The sequence below is a fragment of the Stegodyphus dumicola genome, chromosome 10, assembly GCF_044657685.1.
Source record: "Stegodyphus dumicola isolate Sdum_Otavi_A_Nest chromosome 10, ASM4465768v1".
In the NCBI taxonomy this organism is placed as follows: domain Eukaryota; kingdom Metazoa; phylum Arthropoda; class Arachnida; order Araneae; family Eresidae; genus Stegodyphus; species Stegodyphus dumicola.
This window is the reverse complement of record NC_140777.1, coordinates 62446261-62473582: the sequence shown is the minus strand read 5'-3', so window position 1 is coordinate 62473582 and position 27322 is coordinate 62446261. Positions and strand designations below refer to the sequence as shown.

At 33.0% G+C, this 27322-nt stretch overlaps 1 protein-coding gene across 1 annotated transcript in view; it reads left to right on the top strand.

Moving 5' to 3' along the window:
• Positions 1-27322, top strand: part of ash1 (histone-lysine N-methyltransferase ash1) — a 136254-nt gene that overhangs the window by 68825 nt on the left and 40107 nt on the right. The window contains exons 13-20 of the mRNA XM_085824991.1: positions 3260-3314; positions 3399-3496; positions 11143-11197; positions 16235-16367; positions 23241-23388; positions 23486-23577; positions 23764-23850; positions 27175-27265. Of these exons, the coding sequence (XP_085681117.1) occupies positions 3260-3314; positions 3399-3496; positions 11143-11197; positions 16235-16367; positions 23241-23388; positions 23486-23577; positions 23764-23850; positions 27175-27265 (759 nt within the window). The remainder of the gene's footprint in view (positions 1-3259; positions 3315-3398; positions 3497-11142; positions 11198-16234; positions 16368-23240; positions 23389-23485; positions 23578-23763; positions 23851-27174; positions 27266-27322) is intronic.

The window sequence follows — 27322 nt, the reverse complement described above, 5'->3', positions numbered from 1 at the left end:
CTAAAATGTGAATATATTTACACATCTGAATTAAAATAACACGGCAAATAATGGTTATTGGAGATGCTAAGGCAGCAAGACTCTTCTGTCAATAAAATTTGCAGATCAATATTGAAAGAGCCCATTTCAGATATGAACTCCTGTGGTGTATACCGGATTGCACCGTAGTGGTTAATTTACATTGGTCAAACTAAGAGAGCCTGAAGTGTTTAACATTCATAATAATCTTTCTGTTCTAGTTAATGATACTGATTCCAATCCTTCTTTACCCTTAGCTTTTAAGGAAATTATTTCATTTTTTTTTTTTCCATTTTTCATCAATAGATGGCACTAGTAAGTAGCTTGACTTCCTTCCTCTCATTATCATCTAAGCACAAGCTTCTCTTTTGTTATTTGCTGTTTTGCAACAAAAAATGAGGGTTCTACATTTAAATTTTCAAAACTAGTCCTCCAAATTTATGAATATTATGCTGTTTCTTTTTGCCTTAGTTCCTTCAGTGAACATTTATACAAATTATAGAGCATTCATGTAGGATTCATTTATACAAATTCTGTTTACGGATTATATATACTATTAGAAGATAGTATATATAATGTATAGCTTCGACCATTGTATTTTATTATATTATCTTAAGAGTCCATCGTTAGAACTGAACACTTTAAATAAATGTCAAAGAGGTTTTTTCTCAAATGAATTTTGGCAAACCAACACTGTCGCCAGATAATTTAATTTGGTTCAGATAATGGATAAGGGTGACATCACACACAATTAGAATATATTTGCCAGGCTGATGTAATCCTGATTAGTTCTCAAAAAGCTTGAGGTTTAATTTTTGTAAAGAAGGATATGAGTTTGCTGCAATTTATCTATTTTCTCATCACTTTTGAAAAAAATGATTCAAAGTTTTAGACCTTTCTTCTGTAAAATAGTATGTAGTGGATTATTTTCAAATACAAAAAAATCTGTTAATGAAGCTAATTAGTTTACAATGTGATACAAATTTTGTTTGAAGATGCCAATTTTATTAACTTTTATTAGTACTTGTAAAAAATAAATAAGCTCTGTTACGAATTTTTACATCAATAATAGTCATTTTGTATCTGAGCACATTTATATGCAAATAGCCTTTTTCTACACAAAATTTGTGAGAAAAGAACCTGATTAATGAATGAACCTCTACAGTCTGTGATAAAGATAAGTCCTAATAATTTTTCTTCAAGGCTGCAAACTTTATCAAAATTGAGATGCCATCAAATGTCAAGTTGTAGTCAGAAATAAGGAAGTTTATAATGAATTACATACTAGCATATACATTTTTGGTTATCTGTTGAAGAAAAATATAAAACATTAGAGAGAGTCTAGGTTGTTATTTATTTTCAAGTTTTGTCCCTTTTGGTAAATAAATATTCTCTGAAAACAACCATCTGGGCACTTCTGTCTAACTTTGTCCTGCCTCTAGTTTCTCAATAGCTCTGCATTACAGTTCTTCGGGCAAATGATGCCTTGAGGGCATTGTTATAGATTGGCTGACCGAGATTTCTTATCTGAGTATCGGTGAAATTTGCAAGCAGGCTTGCTCTGAAACATGCAATTTTATGCTCTTCGCAGATTATATATTTCGATTCCAGCACCACTAATTTGCGTACTGCAGTTTTACTCAGCAATTCTTATTTTACAATACATTCAAATCTTATATTGATTGGCTTATTTTTAAACAAGACATCTCTTTTTTTTTTTTTTTTTTTTTTTTTTAAATTTTCTCATAATTTTTGGAAACTAGTGTATTTGAACAAAGTGTAACCAACAAAAATGTCTCTCAGGTACCAAACTTCATATTTCAAATAGAAAGTAAATTTGTATTTTCTTCTTTGCAGTATTATTATTGTTGTTTATTTGATAAATATTTAGCAAGCCAAATTTAAAACTTATTAAAATATTCTTTATTTTGTTAAAAAAATTTAATTTCTCTTTAAAAAGAGTACTTGTGTGTCAGCTTTTTCAGATCATGGATTTGACAACGTGCAATTCAAATTTGAAACCTCTGGTTTTGTTATTTTAATATAGTTAAGGCCTACAATACTATATCAACTTTATATTTGAATTGCAGTTTATTTTAATCTTGCATATTTTTAAATGTATTTTTTGATAAAAACATAACTTAAAAAAATTAGAGTGAAATTTTTGTCTTTCATTAATTAGCTTTTTTTAAAAAAAAATCTGACTTACAATATTCATAAGCTTATCTATCAGGAATTTTGCTGTATCTGGCATTTGGCATTTCCTGAATTTTGTGGGTAATCAAGCTTTTAATGTACTTTATTTATCCTGTGTATTCTGTGTATGCATTGTCAACTTCGAAGTTGGTCCCTTGGATTCTTGCCACTTATGGAATATGTCTTGAAAGTCCTAGCAAGTATTTTCTGTGATTTGCAACGGATTTCCACACTGATGTCAAAATGATGCTGTCTAGGCTGATTTTCAATCATAGGAAGAGGTTGAAATCTGTGGAAGCTTAACTCTAATGAGCAGTATGTGCAAAATATCAAATTGTGTCTTTTGAGTTTGCATTGTGTCTTCCTGAACTCACTAGTGAGGAGAGAAATATGTTACACAGCCAATTTTTGTGACAGCTGTGATCACTTTCACCGAATGCTGTCTTTCACCTGTGTAAAAACCTGGCAATAGTTATTGACTATCTCCCTGCATGATGCTGTCTGTTGATGTATTATAGAAGTAGTATAAGAAGTTTTAATACCACCTCATATAACAATATTTATGTATTATAATAAATTATACTCGTAATTAAATATACATTATCTTTAACCTTCTCAGCATTATGAATGGAAAATTCCTTATGGAAGGGTGCCTTTAGTATTCATTATACATGAAAATTTCTGCCAGCTTTTATATATCTGATTTCGGGTTGGATGTATTTTGGAAGAAAAGGAATCAAGGTACAAAGTGAAAGCATTTTAAAATTATAATCAGGAAAGTACCATTTATTTATGACACTTTGAGGAACTAACCTATAATGCTTGGAGGGTTAATATGCAGTGCTATTGATATTCATATTGTGTGTTGTGTTTGAAGTAATTTTGCCTTGAAAAGGACTCTTTTATTTTTAAACATTTTATTCATTGAGTAAAGGTATAACTAATAAATAATACTTATTATTCCAAAATTAAATAAAATGATTTCAGTCACAAGTGTTCTATTTTTAAAAAAGTATCTTTAAATAAACTTATTTCTTTTTTTCAGAAGCATTTCACACTCAGTTTACTGCATTAAATACATCTCGTTCTGTGAAGACAAGGTAATCTTCTAGTCAGCATTATAAAGCTTTTTATGAAACGTTGCGTTAAATTTAATTGTGTTAATTTATATTTTTAAAATTTAGGCGTTTAGCAATTGCAGAAGAAAATACTGAACTAGCTAGAACTGCAAAATTAGCACAAGTATTTAAAGACATCTTTACTGCAGTTACCTCGTGTAAAGGTATAATTTTTCTGTTATAGTATGGTTATTATAAAGTAATGATTTCTCTTCAATTTTTTATATGATATCTGGCTTTTCCATTTAAATTTAATGTGGATTCCATTGTAAGGATCTTAAGTTTTACTAACGGTTATTTTATTTTAAATCTTTACTATCACTTCTTATTTTCTACTTCCGGCCAGAATTGTAAGCGTGAAGGTTTTTATGCAAAGTTTGTCTGGCGAACGCCAAGTACTTAAGTTGTGGCTTTTTGCCAAGCAAAAAAGAGAGAGGAAGCAGTGAGTTCGAAGCAGGCCGCTTACCTTAGAAGTTACGCAGTTGCTATTTGCCTTCCAGGCCAGAGGTTTTAATCCTCTTGATAAATTAAACGTATTGTAGTGTTCACAGTCTCTGTGCTACATACGCTTCCTGTTATTATAAGGCCAATCTTCCACGTGTATTATTCTAAAGTTAAATTAGATTTTAGTTTTATTTTTATACTGTTTTATGTTAGACCCCGAGTGGAGGGTCAGTGTATTCCGAAGTACGGAAGTTATTGTATATAGAGAAAAATAAAGGGTTTTGTATACCCTTCGTCTGTATCCTGTCTACTTACCACAATTAGTGAACATAGCTTTAGTAAGCTCTCTGTTCCGAGTCAGGTCCTTGTATGTTCCCGAAGAAGGTTAGAAGGAACATAGAACCTGATAGTGGCGCCCAACGAAGAAGAATAACCATGGCCGAGTTTCAAGAAGAACCTGTGCTGCCTGCAGAAACGGCTCAGAATCCAGAAATGCCAGCTGCCGCCCTGGATGGATTCGGTTACATCGTCCAGACCATGCGCGCTTCGATGAAACCAGAAGCAACGTTTAATGGAAACTCACCGGTAACCAGTTTTTTGGAAAAATTGGATGACCATTTCATGCTCTACCCCGTGCACGAGTTTCAAAAAGTTACCTTAGCTACCAGCGCTTTGAGGGGCCAAGCGCTTAACTGGTTCAAATGTATCGGCAGAAGTCTCTTGGGTCAAGCAGGAAGTCCCACCTATACTTACGAAAATTTCAAGACTGCCCTACTAAAAGCCTTCCCTGTTGTAAGGGATCGTGCGAAATTAGAAACGGAACTTTTTAGTATATATCAACAAAGAATCGAAAAACTCGAGCTTTATTTTAAGAAAAATTCACGTTTTCAAGCTCTTGTATGGAAACCGTCCGGATCCTGAAATAATTCAAGTGATTTTGCCGAGGTTACTGCCCTAAGTGCAAGACTTTATTGAATTAAGAAATCCGACTACACTGGAAAAGTTATTTGAGCTAGCAATCCAGTTTGAAAGTAGAAGAACGGCGGACGTCGAAAGAAGACGCCAATATCAACAGCGAAACCAATTTGGTACGCCAAGACTACAGCAAACTCAAGCACATGGCTACGGAGAAAAAGCGAATCAGTGGGCAAGGAAACCCGAGCATTCAAAAACAGCCGGCGAACGTCGACAGTTCAATAGCAACCCAGGAAAAGTCTCAAGGCCAGGGGAAAAAGAAGGAAAGCACGGAAAGGAAAAATAATTTAAACTAAAACGGATTTCTGCGGACGAGAGGGTGCGGAAATCCGAAGGCCACGAAAACCCCTCTTCCTACAAGTTAAATACAGTAATGGTGAAAAATTTGACTCTTCCGAAGATTGAAGTGTTGGTGAATAATATCCCGGCCACCACACTCCTGGATACCGGCGCGCAGTGTTCCTGTGTGGCAGAAGTCTTTTTTAGAAAGTATTTTCGCAAATACTGCATATATAATGCGGATAATACAACAGTGTTAGCGGCGCAAGGAGAAAAATGTAAGTACGTAGGTAAAGTACCTTTGTATATCCGTATCAAGGACGAACAAGTAAAGGTGATGTTTTTTATAGTAAAGAATTTGCAAGCACATTTAATCTTAGGAATAGACTTTCTTTCAGACGCACAAGCTACACTGGATTTTAATGAAGCGTCCCTTAAGCTGACAATGAAACCAGTGCGTGTAGAAAAGGTTGAACCGCCAAGGTTAAATCTTGACAACCTGCCTAATGACGAGCAAGATAGAATCTGACAAGTGGTAAGTGAATTTGCTTCGTTATTTAGTGATATTCCGGGATTTACTCAGGTTACTAACCATAGTATTGACACCGGAGATGCATTGCCAGTTCGTCAAAAACCATACCGGTATGATAAGAATAAGGAAAAAATATAGAATGGCATATTACCGATATGCTACGTAAAAAGATCATAACGCCCATCACAAGTAGTTATGCTAGCCCGGTGGTTTTATGTAAGAAAAATAATGATTATCCTTTGGAGCATCCAAAAAGATGGAGATTCGCTATTGATTACCGTAAATTAAATTCCATAACGAAATATCCGGTATATCCGTTACCGATCATAGAAGAAATTTTAAGGAACATAAAATCAACCAAATTTATGACGACTTTAGACTTAACGACTGGTTATTTTCAAATAGGGGTGAGGCCTGAGGACGTGCCTAAGACTGCTTTTATAACCAAGTCTGGCACTTATGCATTTTTGCATATGCCGTTTGGCCTTTCAGGCGCCTCGGCAACATTTCAGCGATGCATGGACATTGTGTTAAGACCTGTTCTTGGAAAGTCCACATTTATCTATTTAGACGATATCATTATTACTAGTGATAATCTCGACCAACATATACAGGATTTAAGACAGGTGTTTTCTTTATTAAATGAGGCCGGTCTGAAAGTTAATGTCGAAAAGTGCAAATTTGCAGCCCCTGAATTAAAATATTTAGGTTACAAAATATCTCAAAAAGGGATCGAGACAGATGAATCAAAAATAATCGCTGTACAAAAGTATCCGACTCCAAACACGGCAAAGAAGCTCTCTTCTTTTCTAGGACTTTGTTCATATTATAGGTCCTTTATAAAAGATTTTGCGGCTATCGCTGAGCCATTGTTAAAATTAAAAAGGAAAAAGGCAAGATTCTCGTGGACGGCCGAAGCCAATAGTGCTTTCGAAAAATTAAAACAAGCATTAACGCAAGCCCCTGTGTTAAAATTTCCTGAAAAGGATGAAAATTTAGAAATTTCAGCGGATGCTTCGGATTATGCGGTAGGAGCGGTACTTTCGCAAAATCAGCAGCCCGTGGCATTTTTTAGCCGAACCTTAAATCAAACACAAAGAAACTATTCCGCGACCGAGAGAGAGGCACTTGCAGTTCTGTTAGCAGTGCAAAAGTTCCGAGTCTATTTTGGAAAGGCGCCGATAACAGTATACTCTGATCATGCGGCGGTAACTAGATTGTACTCAGGGAAAAATTTATCCCCAAGGTTAATAAGATGGGCACTCAAGCTGCAAGAATATAACCTGGTAATCAAGCATACCCTGGAAAGGAAAATATTGTAGCAGATGCCCTATCAAGGATTAAAATAGACGAACAAGGCAATACCGTAAAGATGGCAATGCTGACAGCGTGTACGATAAATTCCCGAGAAACTGTAATAACCGAACTGGGTAAGGATCCTGAGTTTGGAAGTATTTATGAGTATTTGAACGATCCTGGAAATTTTAGCCACCAAGATATTGTGGCGATAAGAAATAGGGCGGCCCATTACGAACTAATAGATGGTCTATTATTCTATACAAAAACTACGAATTCCAACAACGAATTTCGACCTGTTATCCCAGCTAGTCTTAGATTAAATATCCTGCATGAGCTCCATGACAGCCCTTTAGCTTCTCATGCTGGTATTCGACAAACTATCCAACGCGTACGCGAGGCAGTCTACTTTCCTGAACTGCAAAAGTTAACAAGGGCGTATGTCCAGTCCTGCCCAACATGTCAAGCCGTTAATTATATTAATTTCCGCCCGGCCGAGTTTCTAAATAGTATTAAATCCGAATTTACAAATGAAATAATTGGCATCGATTTATTGGGCCCTTTCCCAAAAAGTCAGTTAAATAAAAGTCGCTATCTCCTTGTTATGGTTGATCATTTTAGTAAATGGACCGAAATTGTTCCCTTAAAACGAGCCTCCGCGAAATTAGTTACCGATTCTCTTTTAAATAAATATATTTTAAAATACGGGGCGCCCCTAAAAGTTATATCGGATAATGGTCCTCAATTTGTAAGTAATATATTTGAAGACATGTGCCAAAAACTGGGCATACGTCATTTAAAAATGGTCCCGTATCGGCCGCAATCAAATATAGCGGAACTGGTCAACAGAAATATAGTGAAAATTATCCGTAGTTATGTTAAAAATTTTCATAAAAGCTGGGATAACTATGTCAATGAATTTGCTTTCACCCTTAGGACCGCAAAACATGATACAACGGGCAAAACTCCTGCTGAGTTATTTCTAGGCAGAAAGATTATAACACCGTTAGATAAACTATTTTATGTGCAACAAAGAGCCCCAGAATTTAAAATGGGTGATATAGAAAAACTAATTAAGGAAGCAAAGAAGAATGCGGAAGTAGCACAAAGAAAACAGAAATTATATTATGATTTGAAACGACGGGGAGTAACTTATAAAGTAGGGGATGAAGTTTTAAAAATTAAGCATTCACTTTCTTCAGCACCAGAAGATAAAACTGCGAAATTTTTTCCACGATTTGAAGGACCATATGTTATAGAAAAAATAACTCACACTGTTGTAGTGTTAAAAGCCAGAAATGGTGAAACCTGTTCCGCAAACATTGATCAAATCAAGCCCTACTTCGATCGTAATAAAATGCAAATCTTTTCAGATCTTTTGCAGGATCCGGCACGGCAGACACCGCAGGTACAAGTTCCAGAGGTGGGAAAACGACAAGTACAAGGGCAAGCCAATGAGAGACAGAAACAAGTGAAAAGAAAATTGCCCCGCGGAAAAATTGAATGTAACAAGAAAAAGAAGCCGTTCCACCGTCCAGAAAACAGAGTTCACGAACACCCCCAGAATGAAGAAGGGAGAAGGACGACGTATGTGAAGAGGACCAGGAGAAATGACGGCAACTATAACCCGGCTTTAAAACGGAAGATCTACTCATCCGACAGAACTCTCCGCAGCAAAAGTCGCCGAACTGCGGAAGGGCCATCAGCGGCGGAGGAAAATGTACAAGAAAAATTTGAACGGCCAACAACGAGGTCCAAGCAGGATCACGACAGAAGTTTCCCGGTTCCGCCAAGACCAGCTGCCATCAAACGGCAAAGACCACAAGCAGAGGAGAAAAGGAAAGTATTCAAGGGTGGCCGTACTGGTGAGAAAAGGAAGCTTCCAGAGGAAAGCACTGAAGGGCGAGCCCATACAAAAAGGAGGATAAACCAAGCTACGATCTGCAGTACCTTTAAAGACTGGGCCCAGAAAAGGATGTCCGAATATTACAAAGATAAGTAAAATTTTATGTTACTTTGCAAACTTAAGTTAATCTTTCATTCTTACTGCAAGTGGCAGATTTCAAGAAGTTTTACCTCATGCGAGGTCTACCTTTATCGCCAAAAGGGCGAGAAATGAGTTGTGACCGATTTTCGTATTATGTTTTTAAATTACTCGTGCGTAAAACTAAAGTTGATGTATAATAGCGTTGTGTAAAGACTTAAATATTGTAAAAAGTTATTGTATAAATTTTATTTAAAACATTCTAGCAAGAAAGAAGTTTTAGTCTGAAAGACTTTTTGAAATGTAGTATTATTTCAATGTAGAAAGAATTGGCACTTGCTTTGAAAAGAATAGAAGTTAACAATGTACTACTAATGTATGTTTTCAAATGTGTAAAATTAACGGCATGTTGATATGTTCTTAGATACATGTCAACTGTTATTTTAAATGTTAAGAAATACCGTGATATGGTAAAAGTGAAAGTAATGTTAAAAATTTGTTATTCGTGTGACTGTAAAGATTAAATCATGGCGAATATGTGGTAAAGGTTGAATGATGTAGTTAGGCTCTCTGACGCTACACTTTAGAGTTAGCCACTTTTAGAATAGTACCTCAGGGTTTAGAGTTGAAAGTAGGGTGTGTTAAGAGGTCTCGTTATGTTGAATTTTAACACGTTAGTGTTTTGATTGTAGGAGGAAGTGTGGCACACGTAGACAGAAACACATTCGTGTTTGGTGTTCTTTTACAACACATGTCAGAGAGCACGGGGAGAGATAATTAAAATAGTCATGAATGAAATAAGAATGTTAAGAGAAGTATATTCTATATGTTATTTGCAATGTCATTGTGTAACATTTCATTAAACTAGTTTTCCTTCCAGATCTCTGGATGGAACCAGAATTGAATAAAGCTCCTGTTTAGATGCAGTACAGATGAAAAAAAAAGATTGTTGTATATCCTGGGAGCTGTTATTGTAACAAATTTCTTTCTTTTAAATTTTCTAGTTTCTAGCTAAGTTATGGTTATAAAAGGTTGGCCTCGCGTTAGATTCTAGAGCTAAAAGTTTTCAACAAGGTCGTTTTAGATCTCAGTTTCAAACTAATTAACTCTGGCGGGAAGTATGTAAGGATCTTAAGTTTTACTAATGTTTATTTTATTTTAAATCTTTACTATCACTTCTTATTTTCTACTTCCGGCCAGAATTGTAAGCGTGAAGGTTTTTATGCAAAGTTTGTCTGGCGAACGCCAAGTACTTAAGTTGTGGCTTTTTGCCAAGCAAAAAAGAGAGAGGAAGCAGTGAGTTCGAAGCAGGCCGCTTACCTTAGAAGTTACGCAGTTGCTATTTGCCTTCCAGGCCAGAGGTTTTAATCCTCTTGATAAATTAAACGTATTGTAGTGTTCACAGTCTCTGTGCTACATACGCTTCCTGTTATTATAAGGCCAATCTTCCACGTGTATTATTCTAAAGTTAAATTAGATTTTAGTTTTATTTTTATACTGTTTTACGTTAGACCCCGACTGGAGGGTCAGTGTATTCCGAAGTACGGAAGTTATTGTATATAGAGAAAAATAAAGGGTTTTGTATACCCTTCGTCTGTATCCTGTCTACTTACCACAATTAGTGAACATAGCTTTAGTAAGCTCTCTGTTCCGAGTCAGGTCCTTGTATGTTCCCGAAGAAGGTTAGAAGGAACATAGAACCTGATACCATTAACTTTGGCCGCACCAGTGGTCAAGTAATTAAGACTACTGAATACTGAGAGTTTGACTTGTATGATACCAAGCATATGGGATAAATGTACAATTGGTTTCATGATTTTTCCCATGCGTAATATGAATATGACCCAATTTCTCCTTACTATTAATTGTAATGCTTTGTCATATTCAAATAACCTATCCATTAATTTTGATTGTAACCTTTAATAAATTATTTATTAAAATGCTTAAAAAATCCAAAATTTTGGTTTTTGAATAAAATAATTATCTGAAATATCCATTTAAAATTCTGTGTTAAATAAATTGTTCATATTAAAAAAAAATGTTTTTATTAAAGCTAAAAAGTTAAATATGTTTATGTTGAAGTCAAGAAAACAGTTTTAATAATCTGCTGGAATATTAGAGAAAAATATTTCTGAGAAAGAGTGACTATTTTAGTTGCGCTCTTGTTTCAGGGAATTTTTTGTAATTTTTTGTAATTTTTATAGTGTTTTATAGTGTGGTGATATATATTATCATAAAAATATTGCATGTATGAAATGATAAGTGGATTAATAGATTTTAAAAACAAAATTTTTCCTTAGATGATGATGGAAATACTTTAGCAAGTCCATTCTTTCAATTACCATCGAGAAGAAGGTAACATTTTTTTTTTTTAAATTTTGGCAGTGATTTATTATAGATTAAAAGTAAGCTCTTTGAATGAGTGTAAAATTACTTAAAAAAAAAATTTTTTTTTTATCATCCACATTCATGTAAAGTTGCTCTTAAAGATGGAAAAAATTTTTTATTCTTTTTATTTCTTGATGTGAATTGATTGTGATTTCTATTGCAAGTTAATTTTTTTCCTCTGAATATTTTTTCTATATGTTGCATTTCACTCATTTACTTAGATGTGTGAAATGCATAATTTACTATTTAGAAGTTTGGATATGGGAAAGGTTTAACCCTTTCAGGATCAGCGCTTTACTCACCGAACTTCTTGTCTTCGGATGGTGCACTAACGGGATGCATTTTCTTGTTGGATCATACAATTTGTGCTGCTAAGCCTAACTTTAGAAACAAATTTCTATAAATTAAATTTTCTGTCAAGTTATTCTAGTTTTTGACACATTATGAGAGGAATAGTCATGAAGTTATCAAAATTAATTTTAAAACTGTATATTTTTCTTAAAGATTCTATGAAATTATAATTCTAGAATAATAAAATTTTGCCTCAAATAAATCTAAAATGGAGAAAAATATATAAATAATGAGATTTTGTTATACAGTACAAAGTCCGTAATCCGGATTCGTCGGGACTTCGACGATTCCGGATTAAGGGTTTTTCTGGGTTATAGATCATGAATTTAAATCTGGTAAGATGGCATGCAGAAATTATACAATTAAAAATATGAAGCCGTAATTTGTGAAGTAAAGAGCAATTATGATCTAAAGGGTATCAAAATTTACAAAAAAAAAAAAAAAAAAAAAAAAGAGCTTAATATTTATTTGTTTACTTTGTTAAACATTTTTTTCAATATAAGTTGTTTATATTGCTTCGTTTTTTGTGCTAAACGCTCATGAGTAAACATTAAATGCGCATGTGTAACATTAAATGCGTAAAGCATGCAAAAAAAAAGTTTGTGGCTTTGAGGTCCAGATTATAGATCATTCCAGATAATAGACTTCCGGATTACAGACTTTGTACTGTATATTGTATTAATAAAAATAAAAAATATTGAAAAACCTCTTTCATTAAAAAAAGCATGTAAACAACAAAAAAGAAGTAATAATTCAAAACATAGATTAGTCTTTTTTATTATTCATATCAAAATTATCAAAAATACTTTCATTCCTTTGTTGTCACATCTGAAAATTTACCGATTTTGAAGGAGATGGGGTAACTACTGTGGTCAATGGTTTCTTACAAAATCAGAAATTTCAATCAGGGATAGTGTTCTGTTCAAAAGTTAGATAAGTTCAAAAGTTCAAAAGATAGTTTCAGTTCAAAATGTATGAACTAAGGTGCTTGTCCTAAAATGTAGAAGGCATGCATGCTATAATATCTGTATTCTGGTAGTATGTCCGTTTTAGAATTATTATCACGACAGTTTCTGTAAGAAATTTCATCATCATGACTAGTGTTGGAAATTATTGTCAGATCATATTAGAATCGTTATAATTTCTTTCCAATTCTTTAGAAATATTGTCGCTGCCATTTGTGTCAGAAAATGACTCATTCATTTTATGTGTATGCTCCTCATCTATTGAATATTGTTTTTGTTTTACAAATTATAAATTGAAATTTGAATTATAAAAAAGTATTTTGCTAAATGATACACAAAGTATTGTATTACGACTAACCAAGCTTCAAGAGGAATAAATGAAACCTCTAAAAACTATAGAACATACAACCATAGATAGAACTACCCCCATATTGACAAAAATAAAAACATTCAAAAGCACCCAGAACAGTGTATGTGTTTCTATCAGCTGATCCAATTGATAGCCTGCTCTATTTATTTACATTACTAATCCCCACAATTCCGGCACAAAAAATAAAAAAAATTCTGCTATAGAATACATTCTGGAATCATTATAAATTCCACCATACCAAGCATTGAGCTGCATCTAGTGGCAGTGAAAAATACAATCAAAAGTCTTTAATCTGGACTCGTTGGGACTTCGGGATTATCGGTTTTTCCGGATTATAGATCATCAATTTAAATCTGGTAAGATGGCATGCAGAAATTATAAAGTTAAAAATATGAAACCGTAATTTATGAAATAAAGAGTAATTATGATCTAAAGGGTATCAAAATTTACAAAAAAAAGTTTAATATTTATTTGTTTACTTTATTAAACATTTCTTTCAACGCGCGCATGCGTAAAACATACATTACACGTAGTCGAAATTCGAACATTGCAACCAGAAAACTATTTGATGTGTATTCGTGATATTTATAATGACGAGGAATTTGATTTAAATCATATCAAAGACGGAGTACATTGAGATGAAATACTCCGTCCTTGCTTATGTCAACATGGAAAAACACATTTTTAAGATCAATCGTACTAAACACATGTGATCCCTGTAACCAATCTAGAATATCTTCAATTAATGGAAGTGGAAACTTGTTGTTTACTATTACTTTATTCAATCTCCTATAATCAATGCATAAACGAGGTGTTCCATCTTTTTTTTTTTTTAACGATTACAACTGGGCTACAATATTCTGAAGAACTAGGTTCTACTATTCCCTGTACTAACCATTCAGCTACCTGAGCTTCAACAATTCTTTTTTCTGAAAATGGCATTCTATGAGGCTGATGAAATATAGGTTCATTATCTTTTACCGAAAGGTTCATTTCTATGTTATTTGTTGTTTTAGCTTTACACGTTACATAACTTGAAACTAATCGTTGCACCTTATCTCTGAAAATGTTTGGAACATCAGATTCAATATTTACTTCGGTTTCGTCACAAATTAAATCTACTGGAAGAATAAAGGAAGTACAGTTAAAAGTCTTTAATCCGGACTCGTCGGGACTTCGGCAATTCCGGATTATCGGTTTTTCTGGATTATAGATCATCAATTTAAATCTAGTGGCATGCAGAAATTATAAAATTAAAAATATGAAAGCGTAATTTATTAAATAAAGAGCAATTCTGATCTAAAGAGTATCAAAATTTACAAAAAAAAAAAAAAAAAAAAAAAAAAAAAAAAATTAATATTTATTTGTTTAAACATTTCTTTCAATGCGCGCATGCATAAAGCATATATTACACATAGTCCAAATTAGAAAATTGCAACCAGAAAACTATTTGATGTGTTTTCTTGATATTTATAATGACAAGGAGTTTGATTTAAATCATATCAGAGTACATAGAGATGAAAACTGCCCTGAAGATAAGGATAGTGCCGACAGATCAACTTCCAGTTCATTGCACACCATGATGTTCCCCCTGCCCCGCTGAGCAGCGTGAAATTGATAAACAGATTTCGGAATGGTTAGAGAAACAAAGGATATGCCTTTATCCATTTTTTGCAGGAATTCCACTTTTTGTTTGATGGACATCGAAACATGCTTTCGCTTTGTAGATCCTTTGGCAGCTCCAAAATCGGAAATTCTTTTTGACATAATCGAAAGTTCAAGCTTACTTTTATAAAATTGTTTTGACAGTCTGCAAAAAGTAATAAGCCAGATCCAATTCGGAGATTAAGGAACAACGCAATCTTCAAGATTAACTGAAATAGATAATTAGATAATTTTAGCTTAGCTTATACCATCCGTTATACATTAAACGTGCATGTGTAAAGGTATTATGCACATGCATGAATGCATATGCGCATGCGTAAAGGTGTTATGCTCATGTGTCACGCATGCGCAGAAAGTTTGTAGCTTTGAGGTCCGGATTATAGATGATTCTGGATTAACGACTTTTGACTGTACCAATTAAATGTTCTGTCGTAATAGTTCATACGTGATACACCTATCCTTAGCCTCAATTTTTAAACGGGGATTTATTCATGGTACACCCAGCTGTGAATAACATTTGCAGCTGATGCATATGGTATGCCTATCTCGGTAAGATTAAAATAATATTTTACACCATCATTGTAATAATGTACCCTTTCTTTAAAGTACTGTATTTATATTTTCATGTTATGTAAACCTATATAATGGTTTTATAAATGCATATAGTAAATTGCTACGGATTGTTGACAGTTGGGATCGTATGAATTACTCCTTTGAAGCTCTGCTTCTCTCCTATGAATTTCAATCAGCACAGTTGATTCATATGCCTTTTAGCTCATGGCTTTATAAACATGCCTGTATATGAACTGTCTCAATATACAACTACACTTTCAAAACACCGTGTTGTGCACTGGGAGAAGATTATGTAGCATTGGATTATTGTTTTCTTGGAGAAAAGAGCTGACGTATTTAGAATTATTTGCTAAAGTACTTGCTTATGCAGTTGAGTACTATCTAGAATAAACTATGGAATTTCTGACTGCAATCAATAGATGGTATTGTATTCGTAAACTTTTGGGAAAACTTGTATAGTCAGTTCCTACAATGATCTTAACACATTGCTTTAAAACATATTAATTCATGTTTAATTTTCTCCCAATCCTCACAGATATTTAAATTATGAGTGCTAATTTAAAATTAGCCATTCTTTGGTTCTCATGCATGATAAGAATATGATCCGTTTTAAATTTGAAAAAGCTTGAATAAATTGAAATTTCAATATATGTAACTTCATCAAAAACAAGGTTGTTGGTTTGGCTTTTTCTGTTCTGTCTTGACATATAACATTTTTTTTTTTTTTTTTTTTTGTAAAATTGACGTTTTCTTATGCATAATTTAGCACTTTTCTGAGTTTGTACAGTATTGTTTATGTTATTTAGTGCTATTGTTAAATGTTACTGTGTTAAAAATGTTTAACAGTAATGTAGAAATGTAAACAGGGTAAATATTAAATGTTAGTTGAAATGAGGACAGAGCTAAGAGAAGCCTGGTAAACTCATACTTAGAATTTGCCTTGATTTTAAAAATAATTTTATTCATTTTTAGACACAAGATGCATAGAACTTTTTTCAAATCAGTATCTTTTGAATTTTGCTTAATTTTGAAATTATTGTATTATGAATAAAATAAATTTCCCTCTGGCTTATTTTTTAGGAATTCTATGTACTATAATAAAATAAAGTACCCAATAGATTTTGCAACTATAGAGAAGAACATCATTACCGGCCAATATAAGAGTGTGGAAGCATTTGAAGATGACTTTTTGAGGTTGTTTGAAAATGCTGAAGTAAGAAGGTGTTTCCTTATTTTAAAAATTTAGTAAAAATTCAGTTGTATAAAGGCTCATAAAATATATAGTCTTGAATGGAAAAATTAACTGGAATAGTTTAAATTCTAAATTACTATTTTTCATATTATTTTTAAGAAACTGTTGAGAGATCATTGATTGGAATGTAAAAATTGTCTCTCGTTATTCATTTCAACGTTAATAACAAGATGCTAGTTTATGACTTGGCTGCTTTCAACTTTTATTCCCTATTTTGTATGTCGTAGCAGTGTGAGAAACAATAAAATGTATGTTGAACAATGGTCTTATGTTTTTCACTGTATATAATGCATTTTAAATTTATCAGTCTTGGTGTATTTGTTGAAACTGAGTTATGAAAATTGTTTTTTAATATACTTGAAAATTAAATATTTTAAACAGACCTTATTTACTAGGGATGTGTATTTTAAAGCTGTTTCCTTTCTCTCTTCTTTTTTAAACAAAATGTAAAAGCAAAACTAATTAGATGAGTGTTTGAAAGGCAAATACTTAAGTTGCAAATGTATTGTACAGAGTGATAGAACTAAAAGTTAAATGACTTTGAAACTGTGCTTCTTTGAAACTTAATCCTCTGATTGTGCAGTTTTTTTTAAAAATCAAAATTGCTTCAAAAATTGCATGTTTCAAATCTACATGTATTTGAGATCTGAAATAAATAACACAATTTTGAAACCAAGATTCCCCCCCCCAATATAGTTTTTGTGCATGAGAACAAAAAACTTTCAGGCTTTCAAAAAACTCAGTTTTAAGAGTACTTCGAAAAAGACAGAAATTTTGAAAATAAATCTTGATTAAATTGTGATTTACTTTATACACTGCTGGCCATTAAAATTCCAGCACCAGGAAGGAATGATCTGATGAATGTCAAAATCATATGAAAGGAAGAAGTTGGGATATGCAAATGATTAGTATTTCAGCACATTCAGACAATGCAGGAGGGAGAAACATCTGAAGAACTGCATAAAAGAAAAGTTGTGTAATGGATTTCTCATTCGGAAAATGCTTATTGAGGTTGGAGTTTGCTCAGAATATTGTGTTATGCCATGACTAAGAAGAGGAAATGCTTACCAGCAAGTTTTGAAATTTGATAGAGGCAATATTGTTGCCTATTGAAAGTATAGATTATCGTTCCATGGTAGCGCCAGTCGACATCCAACCACTGTCATGTGAATATGGAATCAGTGGATTGCTGAGGTACGTACTGAATGCCATGCAGGATCTCAATGCCCTCCCATGACAGAGAGGGCAGACATATTGTGAGGTCAGCCTTGCAAAACCGTACGACAACATCATGGACCATTAGTCAGGAAATTGGTGCTCAACTCTTAAGGTGCATCCATGTTTGCAGCAATGTGGACTAACTATCAGCAGGGTGACCATTACTTTGGCTTCCTTTGACCACGCAGCATAGAGAGAGATTTAAGTAATTTAAGTTATTTTTTCACTATCAGTAAAATTCATTTTTCAATTCTTAAAGATCTCATATATACTTTTAATTATTGTGTTAATTTAGCATTGTTTGATATGTATCCATGGGCCTTATAAGAAATAGACCAACCCAAATGGGTTTTCTCCCTTGCCTTGGTGTATTGCCGGCTATCATCTTGACCACATCCGGAGGAGTAGGGACGACTTGCTGAAACTTAACAATAGTTGGCTATTGCAGCGCGTATAATTTTCAAGAAAAAGCTGGTGATAGCACTTCATTTCACAAGTTAGAGTTTTTAGATATTTTTATTTTTGAAACTGAGATTGATTTTTAAAAATCTAGCATGTTTATCAAGCGTAATTAATGTTCTAAATAATTATAAAGCTGTTATATGCTTTCAGGTCTGGATAATTTTTAGCTTTTCCTATGCTGTAAGGAAATTTGTATCGCCTTCTTTAAAAAAAAAATTTTGAATCTGAACTAATAGAAAAATTCAAACAAACAATTTTCTCTTAAAATTTTTATGCTTTTTATTGGCGTAAATAAGTGAAAAATACTAAAATCGGGGAAAAAAAAAAAAAAAAAAAAAGGATTTTTGAAAGTTTTTGCTTAAATTTCTTACTTGTACTGCTTTTTTTAAACGTATATCTGAATATTATAGCATAATATTCTGCAAAGAAGTTTTATTTCAATAATATTTCATAATACATAATAGTGATTAACACTTTAATAATTTTTATGCATTTATTCTAATGTTAAAAATTGTATTTAACTGTAATAATTAATTGTGCTAGTATTTTATAGTGATTATTTTTTTTAAATTTATGTCTAGTTCTGCATAAGTTTTCTTGTTTATTGCTAATTTATTTTATTAACCCAAAGGGGCGGCAGCTCAGAAAAGCTATTAGTTTCGAAACGGGATTTTGCTTTGTTTCACTATAAATGTCCGTTTCACTTTGCAAACTGTTGCCACCAAATGTTATCGCCCTATATTATATTTAAAGAAATTAAATAATGAAGAATCTACATGAATGCATGTATGTTTCTCTCGCAATGTGAAAAAAACAACAGAATTTAGAATCATAAAATTTTGAATAATGTAATCCTCCACCCGAACATGTTCACCTGGACGGCCTAATTTCAAACTTGTTTTAATCCATTTGATATTTTATTATATATTTGATTTGTAACTTTAACGAAGTTTTGATTAAGAAACTTAATGAGTTCAAAGCAAGCAATGGCAACCCTGTACAGAAAATAACAATCTCTAGGGCGGAAATTCTAAAGATATGTCATTTTCAAATATTTTGTGATATTGTTCTTGAATTAAATTTTATGTGGTTTATTTGCGAAGAACATGATGTTTAATAAATAAAGGTAACACGCAAAATGTTACAAAACTGCTTCTTTGGGCGTAATATAAAATTATATTGCTGAGTGCTTCCAGAGTTTATCCTTTTTTCCCCCTCATCACACTCAAAAAAGTTTATGCTCCGAATTTTATGAATTACTAAAATAAATAATCATCTTGCAATGTTAATAATTAATGATTATATAATCAAATAAATGATAGTCTTGTTATGTTATAATAATTTTAAAAACTACTGCCTGAAAATGCTCATAAAATCAAAGAAAATTATCAGATCTTGTTTAATTTTACCTTATTTGTTTCAAAGCATCATATGCTATCAGTATTCTTTAATTTTACTTTATTTGTACACAAAAGTAAGTTCATAAGTTTTGCGCTTAAAATTTTTACCGTTTTACTAAAGTAAAGAAATTTATACAAGAATTACGCTTGAAAAAAATGCGCAAAATGCAGTAAAAAGTGCTTTTATGAGATATGTTAAATCTTGTTTGCAAAAACTGGGACTTTCATAATCTCATCACTTATACAACGTATCACATTTAATAATTAAAAACAGTTATGTGATACAAACGCCAGCGGTTTCCGTGTTAAAGTAATCCAGATCGTCCCTACACTTTCTTACGAGCCCACCAGCGGCCGAGCGGTAACGTCGCTGAACACTGGTAGTTCGGTCTGAGGTTCGAATCCCGGGAACGGGCTGCCTGCATGGGTGGTATTGTGGTTTTCCCCATGTGTAACGTGTATACGAGCCAGTTTCCCTTAAAAAGTCCTCCACGAAGGCATCCCTTTATAAAGCGCTGAAATTTCTCGTCAGGGAATATGAATGAAATTTCGAAAGGAAAAACGAATATTTTTAGCTAAGTACGGCGGTCACTTAATTACATTTTAATGTGAGATCTTCAAAAATTATCCATAAAGCTTCTTCATTTAATCAACTGGGTTCTATTGAACACTTTCACTTCATTAATAATTTTTCTTGTTTACTTAATAATATTAATTTTCCAATCTCGCTCTTCCAAATGCTTTCAAATTGTTAATACCTTTATGTTTCATTACTATTTTACACATCACATTATGTTACATTCTTTCCCTTACTAAATCGTGTGGCCAAGCGGTAAAGTCGCTGAGCCCTGGTAGTTAAGTCCGAGGCTCGAATCCCGCGAACGGGCTGGCTGCATGGGCGTTTTCGTGGTTTTCTCCATGTGTAACGTGTAAACGAGCCAGTTTCCGTTAGAAAGTCCACCACAAAGGCATCCCTCCCATAGGCAGATAACCCTAGTGTGCTTTGCCATAATTAAATAAATCAAAACCAAACCCTTACAAAATCGTTTGGCTCTTCCCACTAAGGAAATTTTCTTTCCCTGTCATGAGAAATCTGAATAATGCAATAAAAATTATTGTTATTCATGAATTATACATTTTATGGAAACATATGGTGGTGAGGGTTAGTTTAGCAAATATATTTTATTTTGGTATTAAAAACAATTTAAAAAAGTGAATTTTTAAGACAAGCAAAGGTATAAATTATTTATGACCTCTATAATTTGCAGTTCATGCCACCATTCTTGAGATAAAAATTCTGTAACATTTTATTGATTACGCCTCTCGCTTAAAATACTTACTTAGGTTAATGTTTATAGCCCTAAACTAGTGCATAATGTTTATTTAGAAGTAAAATATTCTTTAAAGTTTTGTTTTATTCATTTTCGAGAAATTTGAGCGCTTTTTCAATTTAGCCAATGTACACCAAACAGCACGATACATATCAAACAATGCTAAATTAACACAATAATTAATAGCACATGTGAGATCTTTAAGAATAGAAAAATGAATTTTACTGATAGGTGAAAAAAGTGACTTAAATATTGAACTTAGTAGTCGAGAAATTTTGTAATTGATAGTTTAAATAATTTTTGGGTACGTGTCTGTTAAACGTCACTGTCGGCTTAGTAACCTGTTGACTAAGTGTCTTGACAGGTAAGTGTCCCGTAGCTAAATGTCCTAACAGCTAACTTTCTGCGTCGGCCAAATGTCTTGTCAGCTAACTCTCCGTGTTGGCTAAATGTCCTGTCGGCTAGCTGTCCGTGTCGTCCTGTCGGCCAAATGTCCTGTCAACTAACTGTCCGTGTCGGCTAAATGTCCTGTTGGCTAAGTGTCCTTGTCGGCTAAATGTCTTGTTGGCTAACTGTCCGTGTCAGCTAAATGACCTGTCGGCTAAGTGTCCGTGTTGGCTAAATGTCTTGTAGGCTGAGTGTCCATGTCGGCTAAATGTCCTGTTGGCTAACTGGTGTCGGTTAAGTGTCCTGTCGGCTAAGTGTCACGGACCTCTTGTTCTGACCTTCCTTGAAACTTAGGGTATTCGATTGCTACCCTGAGCCCTGCACGGTCTCCAGATCTGTCACCCATTTAAAACATCTGGCTATGGGTTGCGGAGAGACTGGCCCGCCACCACTCTCCAGTTAATATGGTTGATGAAGTGTGGCTTAGACTTAAAGCAGCATGGAATGAGTTGCCCGTTTCTGCCATCCAAGCCCAGTTTGACTTCATGGCCAATGGGGTAAGGGCTAGTTTAGCTGCTAGTTGTGGCAACTGTTTCTTCTAATTTTTCACCCCTGTAAACCTTCAAAATGCTTATAAATTTAATCATTTTGTCTCTTCATGCAATACTGTTTATATGCAATAAATATCTTTTTTTTTATTTGCTTTCCTTCATGGTTCATTCTTTTTTTTATTTGTTTCCTTCTTCAATTTTAATGGCCAGCAGTGTAAAATACAAACGTAATGTGTGTGTACTAATGAAAATATTCAATATTTACATAAGGTATGGTAGGAATTAATTAAATTTAATGTGTACATTGCATAATAAGGTTCCAAGGAAAGTCCTACTTCATGCACTTTGCACTAAGTTAGTGTTTCTTTGTGAATTTGTTTGTCAGTTGCACTGTTTTGAAGCAACAAAGGTACATGCTCTATATACTAAGTTAGTGTTACCTTACAAATTTTTTGTCAGTTTCTGTGGGAGCACATTGTCAGTGTGACTCTTTTTTTTTGTTTGATAACATGCTCTTTGCATTAAGTTAGTGTTTCTTTATAAATGCTTTTGTGAGTTGCAGTGGGAGCACAATCTCAGCGTGCCTCTCGTTTTATGGAATTAAGAGGCAAGTGGCTTGAAAATGAAGAACTGTCAATCTAAGGGTTGTGAGTAGAACTGGAGCTTCCAGGCGTAACTTATATTCCATAGTTCAGAATAATCTGAAATAGTTGCATTATTTGTCAGATTCATGGTTGTTCCTGTATTGTCTAGAAAAGAAAATGAGGCAGGAGCTGGCATAATATTTTTGACATTGCACCATTACCAAACAGTTTGGATGGTTGTTAAATCACTTTCGGATTTATCACTATCTGGAGATGAGTCTACGAAACAACAGTCTGTTTTGCTATTGCTATCTTCAAAGTAATTAAAATCACTTTCAGTATCAGAAATATCATCAGGAACATATATTCCATCACTTTTTCCTGAATACTTCCTGCAAGCCATATTCGGAATAAAAAAAAAATAATAATAACGGAAGTGCTTGCAAAATCAGTTGGTGAACAAAAACAAATACAAAAATTTGGATGACCATAGTGCCATCTGTTGACTAAAACATGATTTAAGGTTTAAATATTGTGAAAAAATGCTTTATCACTGATTAAATAAGGTAAAAATGGTGTACACCTTTAAATAGAGGGGAAATTTGCATGTCTGCAAAAATTTCAGGATAAGCAAAGTTTGTGACCTTTCATCTTAACTGAAATTCATGAATAAGCAGTCAGAGGCATTCTGTGAATTTTTGAAAACGTTCGTTAGTTACAAAGAAAGTTATGGAACAAAGTTGTCTAGTTTATGTAAATGATGAAGGCTTTCAAAAACCTTTTGCAGTGCATTGGTAGATTACTTTAAAATTTTTCCTTCTAGTTAGCCAAATTATTTACAGTGTTTTGTCACATGATTAAGAAAAGGTATTTTTTACATGCTATATTTCTCTCTTTCCAGGATTTTTATGGAAGAACATCAGATTTAGGACACAAAATTTCTCTCTTGAGAAAAGTTTATGATTCTTCTAAGACTGATGCTATGATATTGTTTGAAGATATCCTTGGAGAATCTATGTCATCAATATTTTCATCCTCTAAGTCAGATGGTAACTTTTTCTCTTGTTGATAATCCATGATTTACAATGTATAATATATGTATAATAATGTATACTAATGTATGCATATTTTGTGCATCATGCTTAGGAAACAAAACAGATGAAGATGATGAAGTCATCAGGTGTATTTGCAATATTTACAAAGATGAAGGTCTCATGATTCAGTGTGAAAAATGTTTTGTATGTATTATTTTTATTTTTGCTTGCCATATGGCTAAAGAGGGTATAAATTGTAAAATAATAATATAATAATTGAATTATAAATTTATAAAGCAAAAATAAATTATGGATTAAAGTATTAAGAATTATGTTAATAAATTAAATGTATTTAAAACTTAGTTTTGTGATTAAATGAAATTTTTTCAGGTATGGCAGCATTGTGATTGCATTGGTGTTGATGGCAAAGTCGAAAAATATTTGTGTGAGCAGTGCAGTGGAATAGAATTGTCAAAGGTACATTTGTTGCTTTATGGTTTTATTTGTTTGTAAAGAAACTTATTGGCCTATTTTATCATATTAACCTTGATGTATTCTTATTACAACTCCTGCTAAATGTACGTTGTTGTGAAATTCAGTCAAATTCTTTAAAAGTTTCTCTAAAAATTTTGGGAATTCGGATTTCCTCAAATAGTAGAGTTGAGATTTCTTTTTCAAATATTTAGTAAGTGTGTCAGACACAATAAATAATTGGTATATAAAATTTGTAAAAATTTTTATTTACACTTCTGTTGCTATGCTGCATAAGTATATGCAGTATATGCTACGTGGCATACTGCATACTTTTGTTGTTATTTCTGATCTCACTTTTTGGACCTAATCTGAACAAGCCCACAAATTATATCATGGCAAGGAGTACAAGATTGCTTTTGCCATTGGCATCAGCCTTGAGCACCATATAGGTGATAGTACATCTTTGCCCTGCTCCACTCCAATTTTGAAGTAAAGAACCCGGAGACTTCCACCCCTCGTCCTCTGGCATACAAGTCAGTCAAGAAGATTTACGGCTCACCATATATTTTGAGTGCCCCATGCTGCTCAGGCACTGTAGATTTACAAATATCCATGCCTTCTCTGGGATTCAAACCTAGGCCTTCATATTGGCAGTCAGCGTCACTAGCCACTATCCTGTCTGGGCAACTTGATACGTTCTTCTCTAAGGTAATGAGGGAATATGTGTGAGTATTTGAAGTGCAATTCCCTCTTATTAGTTCTTATCATTTAGTGAACCTATGTTATTGCTAAAAGATTAAAATTCAGTCATAAGCTTATAAAAGTATTCTAAATTCTTCTGACACACTGTCAAACATTAATACTAGTGGAAGGGAGTTATTATTTAAAAAAAAAAAAAAAAAGCTCTCTTACGCATAATGTAGTTATGTGATTTGTATATTTGATGGTATGCCAGTTTACAAATGTTCAACTCAATTTGGACTGAGAAAAAGAATTAAATAAAATTGACTTTTTTAGTAAAGCTTGCTGCAGGGCATTTTGCTTTTAAAAAGGGGAAAAAAAGAGGGTTTAATAACTTTTTTGCTTTTGGGAAAAAAAAAAAAAACCCGAAGATATTTCACTTTTTATTTCCCCTGGGAAAAAAATGGCTGAAAAGGGTTATTATAAGTTAGTATATTTCTCTGTTGCATAGAGTAAAATTTTCTATTTAATCTATAACCTCACCAGTGCCGAGTGTAAACCTGCTAAATACTGGTAGTTTGACTTAGTTTGGGTTTGATCCCAGGTGAATGTTGGCTACATGTTTGGTTTTTATGGCTTTCTCTATGTGTAATGTGAATACAAACCTGCTTTCCTTAGAAAATCTCCCAAGAAGGCATCGCTCCTCTTAGGCAAATAGCCCATATAGTTTTGCCATGTTTCAATTAACCTAATTTAACCTAACCTTTTAATTTATATTTGTTATTTATTTGGGATACCTTCTTCTTTTCTCATGATGGTCACCAGGACAAGGATTGAAATTCTATAAAAGTGCTTTTTAATCTATACACCTGTGTTAAAATAATATGTCGAGTTGTGATTGTTGGAGGTGTTAAGGCAACAAGAATTGGCTTAATATTGTGTTGATTCTTGTTGCCTTAACGTCTTCAATAATCTGTAAATATGTGTCAAGCCAAACTGGTCATTTTGTGAATATGATACAATTCCACTGTCCTTTTTAATGTTGACTCATCTGTGGCTGAATGGTTACATCAGAAAATATTGGTACAAGTAGAAGTCGTTGGGCTGCCAGAATTTCACTATTGCTCATACAGGATATAGCCTTGCCCTACTAACTGGGCAATTCCACTCTAGTTTTAAGGGAGAATATTCCAAGGGCAGTCTGAGGGTCTTCCAGCCTTCTTTCCCGATCACCAACCTTTCGAGAGGATTTTTGGCTCGTCATGTATTTTGAATACTCCCCGGCCACCAAGACACTATATGCTTATAAATATCCTTGCTTTTTTAGGGATTCAAACCCCGGTCCATTGGTATGGTAGTCGGTGTCACTAATCACTATACCGGCTGGGCAACACTGTATATTGGTAGTTCAACCTTGATTAAAATCACAGCAAATGGGCGAGCTGTGTAGGCATTTTCGTGGTTTTCTTCTATGTGTAATATGAAAATGAGCCAGTTCCTATTAGAAAACCCTCCTTAAAGGCATCTTCTCTTCCTAGGCAGATAGCTATCATGTGCTTTTCATAATCAACCAAGTCAAACCAAGTCCTTTCTCTATTATTTTATAATGCTATAAAACAGTATATCCCTTTTCTATTATTTATTTTTATTGTTTTTAATGTTTTTGACAAAATCATATTAATTATTGCTGTGTTTGTGATTTTACTGGAGAATCATAACTTCTGAATAAAAGTCATAAAAAATTTTCAACTTATTCTTCCATGCTATAAAATATATTAATTTTCCAAACATAATGTTTGGAATAATTAATAATTATGTTTGGAAAAAATTAATGTTTAAATAATGTTATTCCAAACATAATATTTTCCAAACAAATTGAAATACTCTTCCGTCATAGTTTAATAAATTTGCTGGACATTTTAAGAAAAAGTCCACAACTGTAACTAAATGCAGTATGTGGGAAAATTTGAGTTATTTTCTTTATTTTAATTGTATTTATTGGCAAATGAAAAATTTTTTCAAAGTCACTTATGAATGTTTTTTACTAATTAATATTATACTACACTAAGTATTTATTATTGTAATTTTGTCAAGAAATATTTTCTGGTTCATTGTGAATAGTTATCAGAATGCTTTTAATATAACCACAAATTGACAAATTTGGAATCTTTTTATTTCTTTTGCAATATAGCTATCTATTAGTGTTATTGGCCTAAAAGGGCTGATAGTCTCGAAACGCGATCATTGTTTCAGTTTTCATTTGCATCTGTTTCCATTCAGAAAAGCACTAAATATTATTTCCTATTTAATCTGTTTTTTCTTTAGAAAACTAAACTACTATTTAAAAGCAACTGATGTGATTGAAGTAAAGATGTATTGATTGAAGTAAAGATGTATTTAATTCACAGTATGTCTAAATAAAAACATTATAAGTATTTTTATAGAGTTACATACTTTTTTGCTTTTTAAATGTACAGAAGATATATAACGTTCCCATGTTAGTCTAAATGCATATTCATCTAATATCCTATAATATTTTGCTGTTCCACCTGTGCCATCTCTGTTGAAAATTTCTGTGTCTTTTTCGGTGACTGTAAAAATCTCAACCCTTTCAGTTCTTTTTTATAAATTTTTTTCTCTTTATAGGAAATACTCATGGTGCCTCGACCTCATTATGCTAATCCTGAATGCCAGTACTATATTACTCTGTTAAAAGATGATCTGCAAGTAAAACAAGGTATTGATTATCATTTTAATTAGCCTCTATAGATTTTATATTAGCAAAATGTGCATG